At 41.1% G+C, this 23863-nt stretch overlaps 1 protein-coding gene across 2 annotated transcripts in view; it reads left to right on the top strand.

The window, feature by feature from the left end:
* The first annotated feature begins 1824 nt into the window (after window positions 1–1824).
* The window catches only part of anos1b (anosmin 1b), a 43558-nt gene continuing 21519 nt past the window's right edge, over window positions 1825–23863 (top strand). For both annotated transcript variants that reach the window (XM_069153196.1, XM_069153195.1), the window contains exons 1-2: window positions 1825–2001; window positions 13938–13985. In XM_069153196.1, coding sequence (XP_069009297.1) covers window positions 1825–2001; window positions 13938–13985 — 225 coding nt within the window. The remainder of the gene's footprint in view (window positions 2002–13937; window positions 13986–23863) is intronic.

Here is a 23863-nt window from a genome sequence, read left to right as displayed (position 1 = left end):
TAATCAAAATCAAGATCAATATCATTCTGGAAGTGAGGATGAAGATAATGGTAATAAAGGACAAAGATAAAGATGATAACAGTAAAGATGAGGAAGAATAAATGCATGAGCACCAGTGAATCAAGACAAAGCAAAGATGATAATGATTTGAGAACAATGGTGGCTTAAAGTTTTTCACGAGATATTAATGATGATGATGCAGGTGAAGCTGAGTGAGTATGAAGATGGTGACTTCGTTAACATGCCCGAGCAGCCATGGAGGCAAATGAGCAGGTCAGGGGTCCAGGAGGGGTTTCAGGTGAAGCTTCATTTTTTTTTTTTTTACATTTAAAAACACCTCAACAGATGTTCACCATCACCTACCAGTATCCCTCTATACAAACAAACTGAGCTACTTTTATACACCTGCTTACACTAATTAGCCCGGACATACCATCTACAGGTAACGATATATACCAACAATAAATATGTACAGTAGATATTTACATTAATCCACCAACCCAAAGATATCAACAATCTTTTAAAAATATATTTATAGTCCCTATGAATATAGGAAGCATAATTAACATAAATAAAAAGAGCAACATATACATCTCGACTTCCCCCTACCCGCTTCCTGTGGTTGGTACTTCCCGGAACTATTAAATGGGTGGTGGAGAGGCTGGGCGATTATTTTGCCCTTATCCCCCTGGGAAGGGAAGAGGTAGAGATGAGTTGTTGCACTATTCAAACCACATTCACAGCTTTAGTTTAGCAATATATTTACCCTGCTGTTCTGCCACATGACTAATCAAATATTCTAGCTTGCACTCTGCTCAATCAGTCACTCTCTGCACATGTCTTATTTGTTTGTTCCTAGGGAGAACCAAAAAGGAACAACCCTGTGTCCCAGCTGTGCACGTGGTTCCCAGCACCTACACTTAAACAATAAATATGTTTAATACAACCGTGTATGTTCTCTACTTGGCAACGAAGTTACGCTACAGCATCTCAAAATTCTGTCTTTACAGACTTGTACACGGCAGTGACGATATCTCGAAGAAGATGATAAACAAATTAGATTAATGGTAGGCTAAATAAAATTCATAACGCATTTCAAAGAAAATGTAACTCTCCTAGAAAAAAAATTAAATTGTAGATCACAACTAAAGTTATGACGATGACTGGTACACAAGTGCAGGATAGTCACGTAAAAAAAAAAAAGGTACGTTTCGTTGCTGTACTGTAGCTGACTTCTGACTAGGCCTACACATCTAATAGCTGCAGCTCCTGTAGTGATCATGATGATGATGATGATGATGAGGATGTTGGTCAATTGCAGTAGCGCCGAGAGAAAAGTGGCGATATTGGAGGTCGAAGGAGGTAAAAACCATGATGACCACGCTTCGAGGCGGCGAGGATGATGATATTGCCGCACGCGTATAAGTGATGGGAGGGATGTTTGGCGTGACGTCGATGATGATGATGATGATGATAATTAGGATAATAAGGATGAAGAACATCATAACTCTGCTGTGGCCGCACTTGCACCGATGGTGGTGGGAGTGTCCGCGAGGAGGGTAGAGCGGAGCCGCTCCACTCCCCGCTCGCGCGCAAGGCATGAGCAGCGCTCACATGTTTTCACTCTGAACTGCTGGGGTCGCGAGAGCAGGACGCCCCGCGAGCACGGACGGACGAGCGAAAGCGAAAAAAAAACAAACCCTGAACGCTTCATTTTGTTTGCCCGTTCACCCGGTCCTGTTGTGTGTGTGTGTGTGTGTGTTTTTTTTTTTTTTTTTTTTTTTTTTTTTTAATTTTTTTAATTTTTTTTTACCCGCCGGTGTGATGTCAGTGCGTCGGGCCGCTTTGGTGCTCCTCTGTGCGGTGCTGGCGGTGACTCGTGCTCGCAGGAGTTCACCGGAGCAGGAGGATGTTCAGGAGAAAATCAACAGCGCCAGATGCACATCCAGGTGCCTCACTCTGCACATGACCCAGCTCGCCGCTGCTTTCAGACACCTCCAGGTAACTCCCAACTTTCGCGTCCCGTGACCTGTTCAACGTGTCTGCCGACCTGAGGCCGAATTTAACCTCCGGCGTAAGCTGCGAAATAAAATCGGAAGTCATAACAGACTCGTGCAATGGCTTGTTTTCTTCTTAAAATACAGTCTAACGCGCCAAAGTAAAAACGTGACACTTAAAGGTAAGTAATCTGGACGCGTGAAGCAATTTGAGACCGTTTTACCACAAAACCCTGCTTGAAAGGGGACTTGAATGGATTTTATGGGCTTTACATTTTCACTTGCCGTTTGTGGTGTTAACAAACAGCCACTGCAACACTATCAGTCCTCATTTTCAATCATTTCAGTAGTCTCTTTACAGTAACCAAATTTGGCCAAATATGCTATTTTATTTTGGATGATTGTATTTATAGCAAATCATCCTTCTCGAAACATTTCACAGAAGAACAGTGAAGCATGAAACTAACCGAAGTGGAGCAAGAGATGACCATCTTGAATCAATCAGGTGCAGTCAACAGTCAGTTGTGTAAATAAAACGGATGGATTGAACTTGAATGTCTTTATCATCAAAATACACTGACAAGGATGTCTCGATGGATTGCAAATTTATCATTGTCTACAAATGGCTTAAACTGCACTCAGTGATGCATGTTGTCAAAGATATTGACACTATAAATTGCATAATTGAACAAAATATTTAAACATTAAAATTAAATCTTATTTTCTGACTGTATGGGTCAAAATACGTACACTCTTAATTTACGGTGTTCCTTGCTCGTGAACTACAGACTCTAGTCACTACAAGTGGGAACTTATCATTGAAGTATTTTATATGTACCATAGGGTCCTTTTTCAATCAATGCCATGTTGTACAGTGATTTTAGTTGAGCTTGATCGGCAAAGAGGTGTTATTATGCACAATGGAAAAGCGTAGTGTAGCATTTGGAGCCTAAATTATTAATCAGATGAAGCTTCGTGATCTAGACTCAAGCAGTTCAAACTGCTCAGATTGAAGTTGCCCCGTGTCAGCACTCAGAGGGGCAAAGGTAGGCTTAAAAAAAGTTTGGTTGTTGGTTTTTACTAGTTGGCTAAATGGTTCATCTCACTGAAATTGCTGGCCCGTGTTCTGCGGGCTTTGTAGTGAGGAATGTGAGATTAACGGGGACATTAGGACGTTACCAAGTTCGAAAAGCCACTTATCGTTAACGGCTTCAACATGTGCATGCTGTGTAGTGGGTGGGAAAGTCATTAACCACAGAGTTCAGCCTCCAATGACTCTGAGATGTGTAGAAGAAAGTGTGTATGTGTGTGTGGTGGTTTGCATATGTTCGTGTATAAAACAAAGGTTTGGTCTGGTCCTTGTCCATCCAGAATAGACTCCTGCCACCTGTGCATTGGGTAATGAGGGTGGCCCCTGGATGACTCTTTAGCATTTGTGTGCGCTTGAGAGTGTGTGTGTGTGTGTGTGTGTGTGTGTGTGTGTGTGTGTGTGTGTGTGTGTGTGTGTGTGGTGGGGTTCTGGAACAGAGGTGTGAGAACATTTGGTTTAAACTTTATGAAGTGGAGTGCAGTAGTCAAATGTGCAGCATCAAACATCAGCGATGGAAATGAAACCAGCTGACCGGGAGGTAACAGGCAGGCCATACTTTTATTTTCTACTTTGATTTCAGTCGATATGATCTCAGGATAAGTGTTGCTTCATTCACTTCATTTAAAAAAAAAAAAAAAAAAATAGTTTAAGTTTGGCAGGACCCAAATAGTTTGTTTTTATAATTACTATAGTCTCAAACATATTGTGTGTTTGAAAAATTAAAACCAAAAATAAACTAAAAAAAACACTTTGATAACTGTTTTGGAGCTGAAATGTTTTGGCAGAAATTGACATTTTTTTTTTTAATATAATCTATAAATTGTTTGAGGCATTTGTCAATCAAAAATACCACTGTTTGTTGGTTTTATCTTCTCTAATGTGAAAATGTCACTTTTACCTGATTTATTGACGTGACATTAGACAAAGTGCCAAATGATTTCAGAATATCATCCCACGTGTCCAATGACTCCATTCACCACCTGTCTTCACCTAACAAACACCCCACTACCTCAGAGAGCTACACTATTTCCCTACGCTGCCTTAACAGGACTTCACACACTGACTATACGAGTTACTGCAGTGAGACACAAACTGCTGCGTCAGTTACTTTATGTCACCTGCAAGAGGTCTCAATTTATTAAACTAGTAACAAAAAAATAAACATATCGGTGTGCACCTGTTGCTTCTTCCTCTTTCGCCAACACTGTTCCTTCTCCTCCAAATGTGTCAACTGCCCGGCTCCTCTGTATCTGCCACTTCCCGCAATAATGCCGACGTTGACCACTTCCTCTCAAAGTACAACGACATGCATGCGATTGGTGATTCTAAATTGGCTGTAGGTGTGGGTGCGAGTGCGAATGGTTGTCTGTCTTTCTCTGTTGGTCCCGTGATGGACTAGATACATGTCCAGGGTGTACCCTGAAAAAGACTCTAACTCTAACTGTTACTTGGTTCAGAAATTTAAGATTGGACATTTTTTATTAATGACATATTTAAACGTCTCAAAAAATAGAGATGAAGCCACAAATAAAATAATCATTAAACAGAGTTCTGATTAAAACATTCAAAAATAAATGAACACGGACTTCATTATTGATCAGCAGGATAGTGACGAACAGGAAAGAAAATTGTTGATGTGTGACTCAGAACCTCGTTTTAGGGTAGAAAGAGACACTGAAAACTGTGTGTTTTTACCAAAGTAAAAAGAACCTTTTAGCAAACAAGGAAACAAGTTTCCTCTCAGCCACATCCTGGGGAACAGCATCACTCCCTGAATCTATTATAGGCCAGTTTAGGGAGCACACAGAGTGATTGATGGCTGGGAGAAAGTGTATGTTTGAGCATTCATTCATTTAAACATTTAAAAGGAAAAAAAAAAAAAAAAAAAAAAAAAAAATCCCTTTTGATAACGGCTTCAGAAACTCCAACATGAGTGAGAGCAAACAGCTTTACTCATCCTCTCTGTCACCACACTCAGACACAAACACACACATTGCTTCCTCTGGCTTCAAGTGGGTGAACCCTGTGTTTTTGGCTCTTTTTCTCTCCCAGTGTGTGTGTGTGTGTGTGTGTGTAGCCACTAGAATGTGAGTCACCAGTTTTCTATTTACACCTCTCTTTCTGCTGCGTCTCTGGGTTTTCCACTACTTTCCCTTGTATGGTGTAATAGTGTAATTATAGCTCTTGTGTGTGTGTGTGTGTGTGTTTGTGTGACAGTACCCGTGAGTGTATATGTGTTGGTATGTTGTCATATTCCCAAATTCCTCCTTGATGTAAACTCCTAAAAATAAGAGGAAAACTCCAGCCTCGCCTGCAGAGCTGGATCTTTTTGCAAATACGTAGCAGATCAGATTAGACTGCGCGTCTTAAACACTCACAAGTCTGTGGTGCTGATGAGCGGACGGTTGGCGGTTCGAGCCAGGCCCGAGGGTCAGCGCGAGCCTGAATGAACTGCCTGTGCATTCATGTTTATGTGTGTGTGTGTGTGTGTGCGCGCGTGTGTGTGCGCGCACACGTATTTGTACGTCCCAGCTGCTCTGCGGTAGGTAGCTCTGATCAGCCCAGAGGTCGGGCAGCCAACCAGTCACGCTCTGAAAAAGACCAGAGACAACGGTCAGGTCAGGTTGCACTGAGACAGACGAGGAGATAAAGGCAGGTAGACAGACTCGGTCAAGCTCGAAGACAGGCCGGTAGACGTAGACACACACACACACACACACACACACACACACACACTGACAGGTGTGACACACATCCATGCAGACAGACAACCTGGCAAACTGATACACAGGCCATACAAGTGGACTGATATGCAGGCAGACAGGCAGGCAGAGAGACAGGCGTACGGGTGAGTGACGGCAGGAGACAAAGGCTTGTTTGATTCGCCTCAGAGATAATGCCTTTGCAGCTTTGTGCCTGCCCTGTCATCTGATCGGTAGAACCAGGGATGGATGGTGATAAAGTTGTGGTGGCATTGGAGTGACTCTCACCTGAAACCAGGACAAGAAATTCCGAGGCAGTAAATCACAGCTGGAACGGCATTGAGCGGCATGGCTTTGTTCCTCTCGCTGGAGAGAGAGAGAGACAGAGACTCTTTTCTACATCAAAACTGTGACGGCATTTTATACGTGATACTTAAATCCATGATTCTCCTCACTGTTTTCTTCTTGCGGTTGCTTTCCCTAGTAGAATTATATTTGGATTTAAAGGGAAAAAACCTTTTTTGTTTTCTTGCCAAGAATTAGTTGACAAGATAACATCACGCACAGGCAGTATCTGCTCCTCAAGTATGAAGATACAGACAGCAGCCAGCTCACTTCGTGCAAACACCGGAGACGGGGCAAAAGCCAGCTTGGGTGTACCCCAAAACCAACACAAAATCATATAATGATCAATAATTCCATAATTAACTAAATATTAGGTCTCAAAAAGAGGCATGTTTTGGGAATGTTCCTGGTTTGATTGACAAGCCTGAGGTGCAGTCAGGCTTCCGGTATCGGTGGGCAGGTGTAGTGTCCTCAGGTTCTCGGTCAGATCCACCTGTCGCTCCTCCCCAGCTCACTCAAATGTGGTTGACTTCTGGCTCCAAAAAAAATCCCCAAGATGGCAACGGCCAACATGTCAGATTTTATGATTCAAAAATGCCGGTGTCAACTGGTTTTGAATTTGTACAAAACTAAAGATTAAAAAAAGACAAATCAGTTTTCCGGAAGTTATGTGCCAGAGTATTTCTTGGTCTTGGTCTCCGCTACTCCTCGATGTTTACAGTCTTTGTGCTTGACGTAGTTGGCCGGCTTCGTTCAGTAGCTTCATATAAAGCACACATACGTGAAAGCGGTATCAGTCTTTTCATCTGTCTCCTGGCAGAGAAAGCAACTAAGCGTATTTTCCCAAATGTGTAACTTCTCTTTTAATTGGTTGCTAATTTCCTCTACTGACAGAGTTTCAAATGGAAAGACGGATGCAGACGTATTAGAGGATGAGGAGGCATGAAAGTTCAGGACCGTATAACAACCACTTAGTTGTGACGCTTGTTTACAGGATGTGGGCCACCACAAACACCAACGTTGACAGACGAGCACGGACGCACACATGTGGACTAATTAGGGGCTTCTGTCGGGAATGTTCAGACCTCAACGTGGGCTTTTTGGGAAGAACTTTGTATTCTGTTGAGTGGAAGATTTAGTCATGACACATCCATTGCACAAAAGACACACACGCAACACACAACAGGCGCACACACACACACTACACACTGTGTTTGCTTCTGGTCATCTGGGTGTGATTAGCAGAGTTAATGCCTCGTGTTAAATAGACTTTCTACTGTGTCTTACCGCAAACACTGACCACAATACACACACACGCATATTATGTACACACACACTCTCTCCTTGCCTGTCTCTCCTACACACACTTTTTATCGCTGCATCTGGCAGAAGTGTGATTTATATCTCACTCGGTTTCAAACACTGAAGGGTGTGTGCAGCTGTGCGCGTGCACGTTGTCTGTGCATGTTTCTGCGTGTGCGTGTGTGTGTGTGTGTGTGTGTGTGTGTGTGTGTGTGTTTGTGTCAATGGCTAATATCAGGTTGTTTTTCTTCAACAATGATTACTGTGGATTTAGCCGCCATCAGAGCCATGTGGAAGTCCTTTAGTGCAAGTGTTTCTTACTCCGTGGGTCACTTCTGTTTCTGATGGCTCTCCCGTGACAGATTTCTCTTGTGGATCCCAGGACTTAAAAATATTTTAAGACCCAGTGTTTTTAGTGTTGGTATGAAATCCAACCATATGGTAATCCATCATTAAAATGAAATGGATTTTTATTTATTTTTTTTTTTTTTTCCCCCCACAAGTTTTTATTTTGTCATACATCATATGATGGGTTGAAGGAACATTTTGTGAGGAAAACTGTATGTACTATACAATGCAGAAAAGGCCTTTGGAGCCCTTTACGTAAATATATTCTAAAATATTCTTCCGCTGTGGATGAAAATTCATTCTTTAATTTGAATCTGAAGACTAAACACCAGCCAGATGAACAGCAGTCATCACAATTTATTGCGTCCTGTTTCACAACTAACACCACTTCCCATTCTTTCCTATGTCCTCCCTGCTCCTATTAACTAATATTTATTTCCATATTCAACCTTTATTTGACTGCTTCCTCTCAGTCTCCCTCATCCAACTTCTTTTCTCTTCCTCCAGTCACCTTCTGCCAATCCTCCTTTTTCTTTCTCTCTCAGACTTTTTCAACATGTGCAGCTGTTTTGCCACAGACAGACTCGCACACACTCCGAGACCCGACGAAACCTCGCTTTGACCACTGTTTAATAGCCAGACAGCACACATACCCATCTAAAAAGCCTTAATTGGCTCTGACAGCAAATATGTCCCATGAAATTGACTTGGGATGAGTGTGTATATGTGTATATCCACATGTGTGAGCATTAATGTGCAGAGGAGGCTGAGGCGGAGTGACTGAGACCAGGGGGATGTCATGGCATGGGAGACAGAAAAACAAAGAGAGCGTGAAAAAGATTAAGAGCGAGGATGAAGATGTGAGGCCTTCAGGGGGGAACGCAGCTTTATATCTCCTCTGTGGAAATCTGGAGATGTTTAAGTGGCCTCTACACTGTCCTCAGTTCTTTGACAGCAGCATCTACAGTTTATCATCGCCATCATTTTCAAGTCCTCTCCTGTCATTTTTACAGGAGTTGGCAGTAATGTGGAGAGTTAGAAGGTCCAAATGAAAGACAGAAGGAATGACAGAGTGGCCAGAGGAAGCTAATCTGTATGAGTAGCAGCACGAGGAAGAGGCAGAGGAGGGAAGGGCATGTGCGTCTGTGTCTTTTACTCGGATCCTCTTCCCACTCTTCCTCCATCCCTCCGCTTGTGGACGAATGTTCAGCCCAACCTGATCAATAATCCAGGAGCAATAATGCCAAAGTTAATTACATTAATCGCAGTGTTATTGATTCAATATCTGGGGCATATTTAGGGCTGCGGTGTGGGTTTGATTATGTTTAAAGTGGGTATACTTGAGATTAAAACCATCATATCACCAGGCTACAACAGCGTAAATGGCCTCACTTAAATTTACTGCGTCAGTATTTAAGTACATTCAGGCAGCCGGGAATTGAAAAAGTTCCCATTGGGAACGTCACATGTCCGGTTTGGGAGCTTTCAACCAGGTCTAGATATTTCACCTTATTTTGGGAGCAAGTACATTTTGCCACAAACGCTGCCATGTTAAGAGACATCAAACCTTCTGCTCGGAGATGAGTCTGAGGTCAGAACTTTCCCACTTTCCATTTGCTGATGAACATACCATTATATTACCAATGGCACATATGCATGTTGGTACAGAACCGAACCAACACTTTGACAGATTTATTTCTTGATTTATCTTTTTGTTCCAGTGTTCAACAATCACAGGGAGAAATACGGGCTTTATGCTTACAGCAACCTTGATACACCAGAATTCAGTGCAGCTCTCGCTGCCATACTCTTGACAATTATTAGCCTCTCAATAAAATCCAAGGTAATACCTAAAAGTTCAGGTATATTGATCTGGCAGCTGTGGAAAATCATTCTGGGAAATATGAAGAACAGAAGCCAAAGTAGTAAAAGCAGTAAATTATATAGCACCGTCTCAAAATAAGGGCAGAAATTCAGTGACCATCACAAACGGATGCCAATGGTGTAAATTCTACTTCACTACAGAAATATCGGGCCTTGTTCAGAGCAACAGTAGCCTTAAATAAAAGATTAAAACTCCTCGTTAATTTGAATGGAGCCAGTCTGTTGCTATGTGGGTGCCTGGGCAGAAGGTTCTAAAACAATACGGAGTCATTCAGTTATACAGCAATGCACTACTGGTACATTACCTTGTAAAGTGAATGCAGTGTTTCTACCAGTGCATGGAAATAATGTTTTATAAGTAGGTTCCTGTTTTATTTGATCGTTGTGTACACAGACAAATACATGTGCTCATTTCTGCCAGTGGTTTCACATTATGCTCCTGAGCAGCAGGTGGTGGTTTGACAATTCACTATTAAAAAGTCAGTGAAGAAGATTTGTTGGCAAACAAACATGTATGTAAACACTGCATGTTTCATTATGACATTTGTTTTTGTTAGAAAGGGAGACGTGAATAACACAGATTTTTTTTTTTTTACAGGGAAACACCACATTGCACCAGAGAAGCATGTAACATGTACCTGTGAACATTTTTGTTTTCTTTTTAAACTTGATTTTGTCCTGAGCATGTGGTCTGTTTACAGCGTGACCAGGTCACAATAAGATTTTCTGTATTTAGTGTCTGTAAAACGTTTCCACAATGTAAAAGTGAAGCTGGTTACACTTTGAAGAGAGAATTAGTGTCTGTTTAGCATTTAAGGCACAGATAAATCAGGTTATTAACAACTATGTTGTCAAACAAAACGAGTGGAAGGAGAGTGTGACTCTCGTGTAATTCCCAGCGCATCAAATACCGCTGCTTTGTCAAAGCCGCTAGTGTCAGAGAGATACGAACAAGGTGCCCTTTGGCGCTGGCAGTATGGCCGTTGAAGAGGAGGTCATTTTAAGGAGAAGAAAGAGTGACAAGGTCCACGTAAGGACGGCTTCAGGGGATAGTTGGATGGAACAAACCCAGGACTTGCACTGGTGTTCAAATCCATGAGAAAGTAAGAATATGTGGAATTCTTGTGAGCATGTTGTGTGACTTACTTATGTAAAATTACCAAACCAAACCATGACCATGATCTTCTCCTAACTCTCACCAAGTAGTTTTGGTGCCTAAACTTAACCAAACTGTGTCACATCTAACCCAAACCATGATCTTTTCCTAAACCTAACCATATGGATTTGGGTGCCTAAACCTAAGGCTCCTTATTGTGCATCTGAGATGCCGGTGGGCGATGAAAAAACTGTAGTCATTAGACGTCCTAAGATGAGAAGGGGTTGCTGGGACTGACTCTCAGCTATATGAGCTGCCTAGAAAAGCTTCAGTGTTTGAGAGAGTTAAGAAACTCCTCCACTCTACAGATACTATAAGTCATGTATCCATGGCAACTGGGTTATTTGGGATGCAATCAATAGCACCTGGGCGGTGTCCATTTTTTTCTTACTAGAGTCCCTTGAAGACTGGAGGAAACTTAAAATGTGGGCAGAGGAGGAAAGCGTTTCTGTCTCTGCAGTGATACCGCGACACCGGTTCCTCTGTTCTCCTCTCGTCTGTTCCTCTTTCAGCCTTCCCCACAGACTTGTTACTAATCTATTCATCAGGGGTTAAACCGTTAGTGAAATGCGCTACTGCTTTCATCTTCCCCTTCTCTCTGTTTGGGCTGTCTCTATAGGAGACTGATTTAGCTGTTGCCCCAGCTTTATCCTTTTTAACAACTAGCACAGATTACTGTTAAGCCAAGGGTGTTTGTCCTACCAAGACTTATTTAGTCTTAAAGGCGTACTCGCATGGGCAAGAAATACCGTTGTGCTTCTGCTTAGATTACATCCAGTAATTTTTGTTTAGACATTGGGAACCTTTGAGAATATTTGTCATGTCCTTTGCTCCAAATCTTCATTTCAGTCTCTCTATTTTTGAAAGCTGACCAATTCTTCATTGGTGCCAACAGCTGGACCACTGAGGCAATAGTAAGCAGCTGTAGCGGTGCACATGGACAGGGGTGAGAGTACGAGAGGAATGAGGCAAACAAAATTTGTAGAGAACTTGGAGCGCTGACCATTTTCACACATATGCTCAATGGACAATCTCTGGAGAAATCTGGTGCGACTTTTGGTTTGTTGGTTTTGGAAATGTAAAATAAAAATCTTGAGAGCCTATGTTCCCCATCGTCAAGTCGTAAAGGAGCTTTTAACTGTACTGACTGACCTGTCTGGACACTTCTTTAAAAATATGTCACAGGCCTTAATTGCGTCTTAAACTTACGTAAAAACTCACGGCTGGTTCAGTGACGGTCACTTCTTTGCTACAAGGCTTGGAGGAAGTAACCCTCCATATGTCAAAGTCCAGTTTAGCGCCAACTATTTCACCAAAAACGTACAATTTCCATCTGTGTTGAATGTTAAGAGTGAAGGAGTATAATTCAGCATCTTCTGTACCGTGAAATCCCTTAACTCCTAATCGCTAGCCTTTAACCCCAGCATTGTTACCCAAACTCTAACCCTGTAACCCTCATCATACCAGAAGCACAAAGGCTACTTAAAGAGGAGAAGCCCTGAAACGAGTGTATGTGTGGGTGCAAAGAGATGAGCTTGGTTCAGGCTAAATACAGCTCACTCAGGAGAGGGTTTAAGAGTCGTTAAGGTGGCTTATCCAACACTCCCACACATGCGCACACACACACACACACACACACACACACATACTCTCTGAAGGCACACACACATGACAATAGGGATATACGCGAACATGCACACACAGGTATTCTAATAGCTGTTTTGATGTTGCACGATGCCATCGAGATTTTGTCGGTGATGACAAAGCATTTAAAAAGGTAGAGCAGCTCTGTTGCCACGCAGCTGGCTGACTATCCCACCAAAGGAAGTTTAAAACAGCTGGCAGCGCATTGGGCCTGCATTTTAGATTGTTAAAAAGCTTCGAAATCCCTGAATCACTGCTGAAATTAAATCAAAGAAAAACGTATTGGTTCGCTCTAAGGTACTGTAGGGGCTCAAAAAGAGTCTGAAAGGGTATTCAAATCAAACCAACAGGATTTTTAAGACAAAACAAAACTTGATTAATAAATCAAAAGTAAAATATTTACCGTATTCATAATTGTCGTGTTTAAATTTTCCCATTGTTTAGTTTTACATCTACCAAGGAGGTTACGTTTTTAATGCGGTTTGTCAGCAGGATTACAGAAAAACGACCAGGCCAATTTTCATGAACCTTGGTGGAAGAGTGTTGCATGGACCAAGGAGAAAAACTCATTAAGTTTTGAAACATTGGGTGAATCAATGAGTTGTTTTTCACTTTTATTAGAATTGCGAGATTGACCATTTGGCCTACTAGATGCCATACATGTGCATATCATAAAAAAGCAGACAATTGGCCTTGGTGGTGCCTTTCTATTTAAAAAAAAAAATTTTTTTTTACTTTGTATATTAAATATAACATCTTTTTGTTTAGTACTGTTAGTTTAACAAAACAAGAAACCCGAAGATATTGCCATTCAGCTTAATTACCAATAAAACTAATCAGAAGTTGTGCTATTGCCTGGACTGTGTCACTTGAACAGATTGAAATAAGACGTTTGTGTTAAGGGAAGGCATCATCGAAAAAGAATGAATGGGTGTTAATTTGTTTGAACGAGTTTGAAAACCAAAGAGACTTCAGGGATTGTTTCATCTGTATTTTTGTCCCTGTGGTCAAGAGGTGACGTCTCCCTCTGTCACAGTGGTTATAGCAGTCATGTTTACTGGTGGTCTTGACTCACTTAGAGCTAACTGTACACACACTAACACACACGCATACACACAGATACATAAAAATACATCTACACCAGGTGACGTGATCTCTGTCTGGTTCTGCAGCCACAAACACAGCGTGTTAAGTCAGTTTTCACCCAGAGGATAATTATGTAAAGAAACGAAAAGGTTGAGTGTGCGTCTGCCTGCATGACAGGTTTGCTCCGGTTATGTAATTTTTTTTTCAGTGACCTTTTCTGAACAATATTTTACTGTCTGTCTCCTTGTTGGTTTAACAGTAGTCTCTCATGAATGGTTGAAATGTGGTAGAAATACACCAAACACAGGATCTGTCTGTGAAATATTTATTTCTCTGCGTGTGTGTTTGTTCTAATCCTTCCTCATCCTCTTTGTCTCTATCAGAATGACCAAGTTCTGATTTGGTGTGAAAACCACCGACGCTGCGCTCAGGTAAATACACACACTTGCAAACTTGTACAACTGTGGGAACATCATTTGCATTCATTAGGTTATGGTTTACCTAAGACTTCCAAACACAACTATGTGGCCACCTCACCTGAATCGAATCCAGTCATAACGTCAACCACCACCCTTTCACCAAGTCTTGTGGTATGTGTGATGTGTTAGGAAAGACTAGGCTTCAACTCCTGTTAGCAGATCCTCCAACTTGTTTGTGACTTTGAACAAACACAGTTGGTCTTGGGAGAGGAGCTCCTCGTATAGGTAAGGTACCTCCACAAAAAAAAATGACTCGAGCACTCCCAAGGACAGCAGGAGAGGTAGCGGTGACACAGACTGCAGTAGGCCATTTCAAATCCCTCTTACAAGAGAGCTAAAACCTACAAAGACTCTAAATTAAGTTTTTGTCCCTGTTGGGACTAGATGTCTGAATGATCCTCAGGTATGATCCAGCCCGTTCTCATTCCCAGGGTGTCAAATATTGCTATTTTATCAAAGCCTTTGACAACACAGAGATACACAAAAGATGCTCTTTAGCATAGTCACCGTGTTGACCAGCATTAAAGAGAAGACAGTGACAGAGTGTGGATATGGAGAAGGTTGGGGGTGTTTGGATTGACACGGTACCTTCACCCGGAAGACTGATGTTCAAACCCACAAAGAAAAAAAAAGTCAACGGAAATTCCTTTTGAGGAACATGAGGAACTTAGTTAGGTAATGCATTTAAGTTATCCAAACTCTAACCCAGTAGATTTGCTGCCTAAACCTAACCACATTTTGACCATGTCATATTAACCCAAATCATGATCTTTTCTGAACATAATCACCTTGTTTTGGTGCCAAAACCTAAGGCAACTTCTGCTTATCCATGTCACGCCAGTGGGCTGTGACAAAACACCAGCATTTGACATTCTGGGATGAGAACGAGTCGAGAGATCCTATAGAGACTAGGACCAGCCCTTCTACCCGAGTCGGTGGTTCAACAAAACTTTCCTTTTAAATTTATTAAATATATTTGGTGCAAAGAAGACAAGTATGCAAATTATTTTGTTTGTTTTGTCATTATTATTTTGTTTAGTCAGGGATTCAATGTTTCATTGATTTTAATATGCCTCCTACAAGTGCTGCATTAAACCAAAGTCAGGAATGTGGCTTTGTTTTCAAGCATCAAATAATGTCTTTACTCGGTATTAGGGGAAAAAAATTGCAGTATGCACAGCTCCAAGTCTTGAACACTAATGGGTGCACGGTTGTGGCAAAAATCAAACAGGCAGAAACTGCTGCTCAATAATCATCAATAATCTTCATTTTATTGGAGGCAAAGAAACAAATGCATTTCAGCTAAAAGCTGTTATTATCAGTATTAAATGGAAAATCTGTGTTTTTGATTAGCTGGCACATTAAAACAGTAAAATCTGCAGTGCACAAGGTAAGTTAAATGCAATTAACCATAATAACAGTACCGGTATTTCCTCTTTGTGCTACGCTACCTAATTCTCTCTTTAATGGGGCATATCTGACTGTGAAAAAACATCTGAACTCTTTTCTTTTTACCATACACAAGCTACTCTGAGCCTCTAAAAAAATAACAAACTACACAAGGCCGAGCATCCTTCGTCCTCTAAGCCTCAAGAGGCAAAGAAACAGAGTTTCTCTCTCTCTGTTCTCTTCTCCATGGAATCTATAAAGCCACCGCGAAGCGTCCACAACAGCAAAGGTTGTGTTTTCAGTTGAAATAACGTCCTCCTCTACACCCCTATTATCCATCCTCCATGGAGCAAAAATTAGCCCCTGTTTATTCACTTAACACTGCCTGCCAGGAGGCCTCAGTGTGTGTGTGTGTGTGTGTGTGTGTGTATGTGTGTAAACGCATGCGCGTGCTTGCTAATTCATTGTTCAATTCACGAGGTTTCCATGCTTGAGTATTTTTAGCTGCCAGTCTGTTCACTCCGCAGCAGCTTGTTACAACTCTCTGGACATCGCTGTGGGTGTTTTAGACCACTAGTGTCACACACACACACACACACACACACACACACGCACACGCACACGCACTTGGGAGGACAAAACAGGGACACACTCTCCCTGCTTTGATGCAAATGATCATGTTAAAAATCTGAGAGGCTGAACTGTGAAACCCTCATATGAGGAAAATGTTATTATAAAAGTATATTTTAATCATGATCTTCAACCCAAAAAATGTCTGTTAAATATCCATCCACATGACCTTTTACTTAGTGACCTTAACTCACTCAGTATTAATGACTTCTTGAAAGATTCTGTCGAGCGTCTTATTGATGTGTTTTCTGAACTCTCTGTTCAGGTTCAGACCGATCTAAAAGCTTCCACCCAGCTGGAAGCACACCTGAGTCGTATTTTACTTTCCGAGCTTTGCTACAAATTCAAATGACAGTTAGACAAAGGAAAAGGTAGAAACGGGCTCAGAGAGTTTTTTTTTTTTTTTTTTTTGGCATTTATTTCAGTAGTGTGTGTGCGCGTTTATAAACGGGTCAACAGGGGTTAATATCAACAGCAGCCGAGGAGCACGCTCTCCCCCAAAACCTCCACCAGCAGACCGTTGCGGGGATACCACACTGAGCAAAACATCACGCGTCAACTTTCAGCTACACTTGCCCCCACCACCATCACCACCACCACCTCAAACAAAAAACACAAACACTCACGGCTCCTTTGACCTTACCCAAACTAATCTCTATCCCCTCTTTCCTTTGCTTTCCTCCCTTTTCTCTTTCACCACTATCTGGACTTCAACAAATGTGGAAAGTATTTAGTGGTCTAATTCCATTACTAAACTTTGTTAGCGTGGCTTGTTGCTGTTGCAAGACACAAAGCAGTGTGGCACAGTGCTGTAAATGAAGTCCAACAACAGTCTCTCAAACTGGCCCGTGGAGGCCGACGCTGTGTAAACCACAATTTTCCTCTCAGGCAGCCTGATACTGCACAGACACGCACGGTGTCTCTTCTTGCTTGTTTGAATTGCAAAGTTATTAATTCTTACTGTTTTACAGTCTGTTGAAAGTGGATACAGCCCAATTTCTAAAAGTCACCACGGCTGGCCAACCAAAATAAATTAGAAGAGAAAAGGACTCCCCAGCCATAATTGCCAAGATTAATCAAAATAATGAATTATAGAGAAGAGGAAGTCCAACACTGTTTTAATGCTCTCAAGGTGTGTGTATTTGTTAAGAGAATATGTGGGAGATGTTCAGAGCTTGCTGTTTTTTTTTTTTAATGATTGTGCACCTTGGGAGCATTATACACTCTGTACGGTCCACTTTTTAGAATTGTTTCATAGGCTGACAAAAATTACCATCTGCTGTGGTCTGCTTTACAGTTTTTTAACCACAGATCCCAACAACAGGTTGCAGTGAACTGTAGAGGGACAGACAAGGATTTTGTTTCAACAATTTTAGTGATATTAGCGGCTCCAGATCTGGTTATGTCAGTTGCTCAAACTAATGCGTCCCAAACTGAAATATCTGATGACATTTGAGATTCTTTAGCTTTTCCTCGAGAGCCACCTTGAGGTTGTGGTTTCGTGTGAATATGTTAAAACCTAATGGATGTGTTGCCATGAAAGTTTGTTCATTCATGTCTCTTGTCGGACTGAAATTTTGACCAAAAAAAATCTGCAGAGCTAACGACATTCCCTTCGTTCCCCTGCTCTGTGTTACGTTGTTCTAATCAGCAAATGTTAGCATGCTCACACACTAAGCACAATAAACATGGTAAACATTATGCCGGCCAGGCATCAGCATGTTAACATTGTCGTTTTCCACCGTTTGAGGCGAGACAGGCGGTTTTATAATGAAGGGAATTTAAAGGGACATGATTGGACGATGAGCACCGACAACTAACTCGAGCCGCTTAACTTCTAAGATTAAAACCGGCGACATTTCAGTGAGCATCTACTGACATAAATATCATGGATTAGGTTACAAAGACAAACACCACAGCCAATACATGATTCTTCTTAATAAGGTGTAACTATAATTAGGCTTATACTATAATAATCAACTAAACTTTGTTATTTTTAAAAACATAAACACATAACAGACAAATATTGTTGCTATCCCTAAGATTTTGTTTTTAATTACGAGATACACATTTTCTTACCTTTCTGTCTTATCTTATTGATTGATACAACTGTATCTGCAGTATAAGCTATAATCAGTCAATATTTTAATACCAAAGTGGACACATTTAGGTACTCATCCCTGGTCTAGACCCTTCTTTCTATAGAGAGACAAGAATGAGAAGGTCAGAAGGGAGGAAGTAGCAGTGAGTCTATTGGTCATTAGCTGCTTATCTGTTAAAGGAAAAGCATGCTTCTGCACACAATTTGATTTCCAGGCTCTTTCTCTGAGGGGCAACATTTCTCTTATGTTTATAAACCCAATTTTAGGGCTATTAGTAAGGCAAATCCAAAAAAAATGTGACTTGGTCTGAACCACTGCAGGATCTCATAAAGCCTTTTGGCAGTGTTACATGCTCAATAACTTTTGACGGAGACTTTTACGGAATAATTTGGGGACTCGTATTAGTTTTCCCACAGCTCCTTTTTGGGGTCCTTATGCTGAGTTGGAGCAGTGCTGCACCAAGTTGTTCTCACTGAGTTTTAACATGTGTAGACACATAGTCAGTCTAATCGCTCACAGTCGCATACCCACCCACACAAAATGGTGCACTGTTAAACTAAAGGTTGAATTTAATTTCCCATGTTGTCTGTTTCACTTAGGGAGCTTAAAACCTGTAATGATTCACTATTTCATAAGGAAAAAGCAAAAAAAAACAAAAAGGTTTCGACAAGTATGTAAATATAACAAGGTCTTTGAGTGAAGTTAAACTATTTTGGCTTTTTTTTTTAACATCCTGACTTTACTTTTACTGCCTAAAATTTTGCACAGTTTTGTATGTTTCCACAAAGTTAGGCTACTCCTTTGGTGAGTTGAATGCGTTTTACAGTACAAATAGGAAGAGATACGAGGTAGGAATGGCATTTAAAAAAAAAAAAAAAAAAAAAAATCAATATTCACTGGGAACCAGTTGGCAATTATTCAAAGACACCCCCTCTCCTTGCTGCGGCATGTAGGCCTGTACACACACACGGAAAGAAAGAGAGACTCACTCATGCCATTAAATCCGGCTCAACAAATGCCAGCCAACTTACAAAATTCTGGCTTTTGACAAAGCTAATGAGAAGCATGTCTCAAGCTGTCATCTTTGAGATGAGGGCCGTTGTTAGTGCAGCACATCGAACATCAAAGTTACCGGTTACAAAGTTAGCCGTCTGCTCGTTCGCTTTCAAATTTGTTGTTGTAGACTTGTCTATTAGCTTCACGTAACAGAGTTTACACTGCACCGCATTTTCAAAGACTTCCACACAGATCTTTTGACGGCTGTCGTCGTCTTAGGATGTTTCGGCTGTTTATACCGTGGCAGCACATATTTTACCTGAAAAAGCTCATGTAGCAACGTCTTCATCTTAACGGCAGTTGGCAAAGAGCTTTTACATGCATTACTGCCACCTTCTGGTGGTAGTAACACGTCATTACCAGGCGCTGTTTAAAAATAAGGGACATTTTTTTCTTCATGACTAATAAAAAGTAGGATGAAAGATGAACGACAACAGGTAACGTTTCGCATGGCTCTCCTGTGTTTCCTATGTTCCCTTCTTACATCAGGGCTCAGCATCTGCGTGTTTTTGAAGACACACAAACACTCCAAGCAGATGTTGCCCTAACACATATGGTTTTTGTTCACATCATCAGTGCACTCTCTCTCATGGAAACACACATGGGAGTTCACAAAAACTAAACTATACAGCTCTCACTCAATTCCTCCATCTGTCTATCTTCTCCTTCTTTTATCTCTGTCTCCTTATACACTTACCGATCTCTCTCTCTCTCACACACACACACACACACACACACACACACACACACACACACACACACACACACACACATAGTAGACAAAGTAATGTGTACCAGGTGTTTGAGGCAGTGGGATGTCCAACAACAAACAGGTCTGGTGCAGAACAAAGGAGCGGAGGTATCAAGTCGCTGTGACTCTTCCTCTTATCATCTTCTCTTCCTCAGTTATTCCTCAAAAACAAAAGTTCACATTTCATTTCATCTGTGAGGCTACTCAACATGCACTATCCTTCCTCGGAGTCACCCTTCCCTAAACTGACCATCCACTTCACTTTTCATGTAATTGCGAGATGGCTCTTCACCTATCAAATGTGTCGTCATATTAGTGATGACGTTTTCCTGTATTTTTGTGTATCTTCTTGAGTTGCAGTGCGTCGATCTCTCACGGCCTTGGTAAGGCCAAAGATATACGTACGTCCTCCCAAAATGAACACAACACGTACGCAAGATGTAATTAATATATACATGACCAGTTAGGGCGGTGTAGGGGTGGTATGGAGATGTTACAGAGTCAGGGTGCTGATAAACTAAATAGAAACAAGTCCGAGATCGTTACGTTGGTGCGCAACGGAAAACGCTGGAAATACAGAGCGTCGACGCTGCCGTTGGCGTGTTTTGTCTCCCAGTGAACTCATAATTAGCCCAGCAGTGATCCCCTCAATTGTTGCCATGTTTATTGTTTACATCAAGCAAATCAGGATGTTCTAATTATATCCTTGTCTCTCTGGTGTGCCTTCTAGTGGAGTCCTCCAGTAACACGCTGAGTATAGAGACAAGTATGAGCAATAACGTTCACGACACAAACGGCTGTCAACTGGAACTCGGGAAAAATCTCTGGCCTAAGGAAGACATGAAAGAAGAAGAAGAAGAAGGGGTTGGAAAGAGTTTTATTTAATCAGGCAGTCATCCCCATTGACCAGTCTGAAGCTCTTTCTCTCTCCTCCTTAGATTATAAAGCAGATCAGTCACTGTTGCTTAATTTGCAACAGAGTGCAGCAGCTGCAAACAACAGCTTATATAAGCCCGTGTATCTTTTGCTGGCATCATTTTAACATGCAGCGGTCTTCTACTTTTCCCACAGTTATCTCCAATCACTCTGCCTGCTCAGACTTCTCGAGTAGTTTAATGGAGTCTCTTGTTGATATATGTAACATTTACTTGGCCATAAGTGTCAATCCTGTCAAAATATTTTTAGAAACGCTCAGGCTCGCATAGCATTTGGTGGGGGGGAGGGGGGGGAACTCAAGAGAGTCAATGAACCAGGTAATTGTATAAAACCTTAACCTCAATATGTGAAATGTTTTGACCACCATCTGCCACCAACACATCCATTTCTTTGCCCATACTCCCTTCCATTCAGCCCAGCATCCTTTCATAGCTCTGTTTTAATTTCAGACGGGGAGAAAGCACAGAATGAAAATGATTAGAGGAAACGGAGGGGAAAAAGTGCTGGCAGGATTCAGTCTGAGGCCTTTTGTGGGCACATGTGGTTCGAGAGGTGAAGAACTTAACCACTGAACTATCTTCAAGCATTTGTCTTTTTTGACTCACCTCCCAAAATGTCTTTCTTTTCCTCTGTTCTCTTTCCTTCAGCCTTTCCGCTCCTCCTGTATGCTGCCGACTTCAGTTAACTCTGGTTGTTTTACATGTTTTTCCAAAGGTCTGGCAAAAGATTTTTGGAATTTGTTCCGCTACTTTTCTCTCAAGTAATACTCACAAAGCCCGAAGTGTGCATGTAAGCATATGTGTGCAAATACAGGATATAAAGCAAGCATGCCCGTGTCTTCTGAAATGCTCTGTAGGATTTAACCAATAAGTGCAGTTGGATATCGTCTCACCAGTATTTTTACAGTTCTTTAGGCTCAGACAGATCAGTTGTTGCCGATAGACACTTGTTATTTTGGAAAAGTTAGATTTCCGCCAGTCTGTTGTTTGAGTGCCGTTCTTTCCTCACGAACCTTTGATCTCAAGTCAGTATTTTTACATCACAAGGTCTGTATCAACTGTTTCAATGTAGGCCACCAGGTAAGATCTGCTGCAGGAAACCTGATCGAGTGCTTTGCAGGAGAAAACATAAAAACGATGCTGTTCTTCACCTCAAAAAGAGCTTTCAGGTTCTCAAAATAGCTGCTGGTTGAACATGAGAAAAATCACGGAAACTTTCAAGTTATTTTTTTTTTGTCTTTAAGAAGGTGAATGATAGAAATGTTTGACAGCAGAAGGAATTTTTTTTCTTTCAACAAAGTTGAGATGAAAATTGGTCTGAACTTGGAGAGTCCAGCTGATACTGAGGCCTGTACAGATACAGAATATGCAGACACAATTTTACATTTGAGACCTTGTTGAGTAGATAAATGCTCTTGTAGAAAAACGTGTTTTAATAAATAAAAAATGTCATACTTAAAAAAAAAAAAAAAAAAAAAGAATTAACAGTATTATTAGTATTTACTTTAGCATCAAATCTATGAAAATATTTCAATGCTACAGGTATGTATTGTAGGTTAGAAAAAAAATTAAAAAAACAATCTCTGAACAACCGATGACAAGCTGAGCACATAAATATACAGAAATGGTTTCTCCCATTGCGTCCCCTGAACTGGTGAAAGTGTGCGAAGAGTGAACACATCTGGTGGCCTTTCTTTGTCTCTCACTCTTTGTCTCTCCCTCTTCTCTGGACCCGTTTCACTGTTTTTCTTTCATCTCCTCTCTCCTTTTCAACTGACACTCACTTCTCTCCCGAAACCACATCTCTCCTCCCCTCCCGCTCCCATTTCCTCTCCTCCCTCTCGCCGAGTGTGGCTGTCATCCCTCTATTGTGGCAGGTGAGGCCATAAAACAGCGGGAGAGACCAGGGGAGGGCCGAGAGACAAGGTGTGTGTGTGTGTGTGTGTGTGTGTGTGTGTGTGTGTGTGTGTGTGTGTGTGTGTGTGTGATTAATTATTACAGAGATATCTGAGGAGCTCCTCTGCAAATTTTGCTCACATAGACACGTAGGCAGTCATTAATCTCGGCTCTGTTGTTACAGTGTGTTGCTATGTTAAACAGTAACATCTCCGACCTCTGACCTGTGCTGTGTTTACTGCACTCTCTCTCACACACACGCATAACTCATCATGTCGCCCTCAAGTCCAAAAGTGTCCGTTTGTCTCTCAGCTCCTCTTATACAAATAGTGTTCGTGCACTTTTCAGTGATTTATAACATAACAAGTGATATTTGAGTGTGTAAGGTGTGTACCTCCTTCACACCAAGATTGTTTTCAGCTGAAATTAATTTGCCTTGACCCGCTTCTCTCACCTTTCTCTCCCTATTGTATTAATGTGAAATAATGAATACTCAATCTCAATACTCTGTCACAAGTTAAAGTACAAACTTGTATCTGAATATTTGACTGTTACTAACAAAGAATATGTAAATTATAAAATGTTAAAGTACTCCACAATCTGGCCGTCAGTGTTATTTTGATATATTAGCAAAGCTGATGCTTAAAGATGTGTGCAGTATTAAATACATGTGTATATGGTTCATCCTCTAATAATGCATCACATGTCATAAGATGTTCTTATGTTTTGCATGTAAAATAATTTTACAGTTTAGCTGTTGAATATATGCGGAATAAAAAGTTAAGCATTTCCTTTTAAAAAAAGATGTGAAGAAAAAGTATAAAGTTGTATAAAATGGAATGCAAAATTTTACTTTTATTTCAACCACACTTTATCAAAAATATAAAACAAAGATATTTAAGACAGCATGTAAAATGGATGACATTACCCTTATCAAAGTGTACATGTAAACTGTAACAAAAGAAAAGAGCAAAAGAAAAACCTGTGACATTGCAGGTTTATGATCAACAACCTACCACTAATATATGGACAGATATGCCCCACATTAAACTACATCTCAATTCTGTTTAA

Source organism: Embiotoca jacksoni, unplaced genomic scaffold (assembly GCF_022577435.1).
Source record: "Embiotoca jacksoni isolate LCO1_2020_lvr unplaced genomic scaffold, fEmbJac1.0.p SCAF_19, whole genome shotgun sequence".
NCBI classification, from domain to species: Eukaryota; Metazoa; Chordata; class Actinopteri; family Embiotocidae; genus Embiotoca; species Embiotoca jacksoni.
The sequence above is the reverse complement of the archived record's forward strand: the minus strand, read 5'-3'. Positions and strand labels throughout refer to the sequence as shown.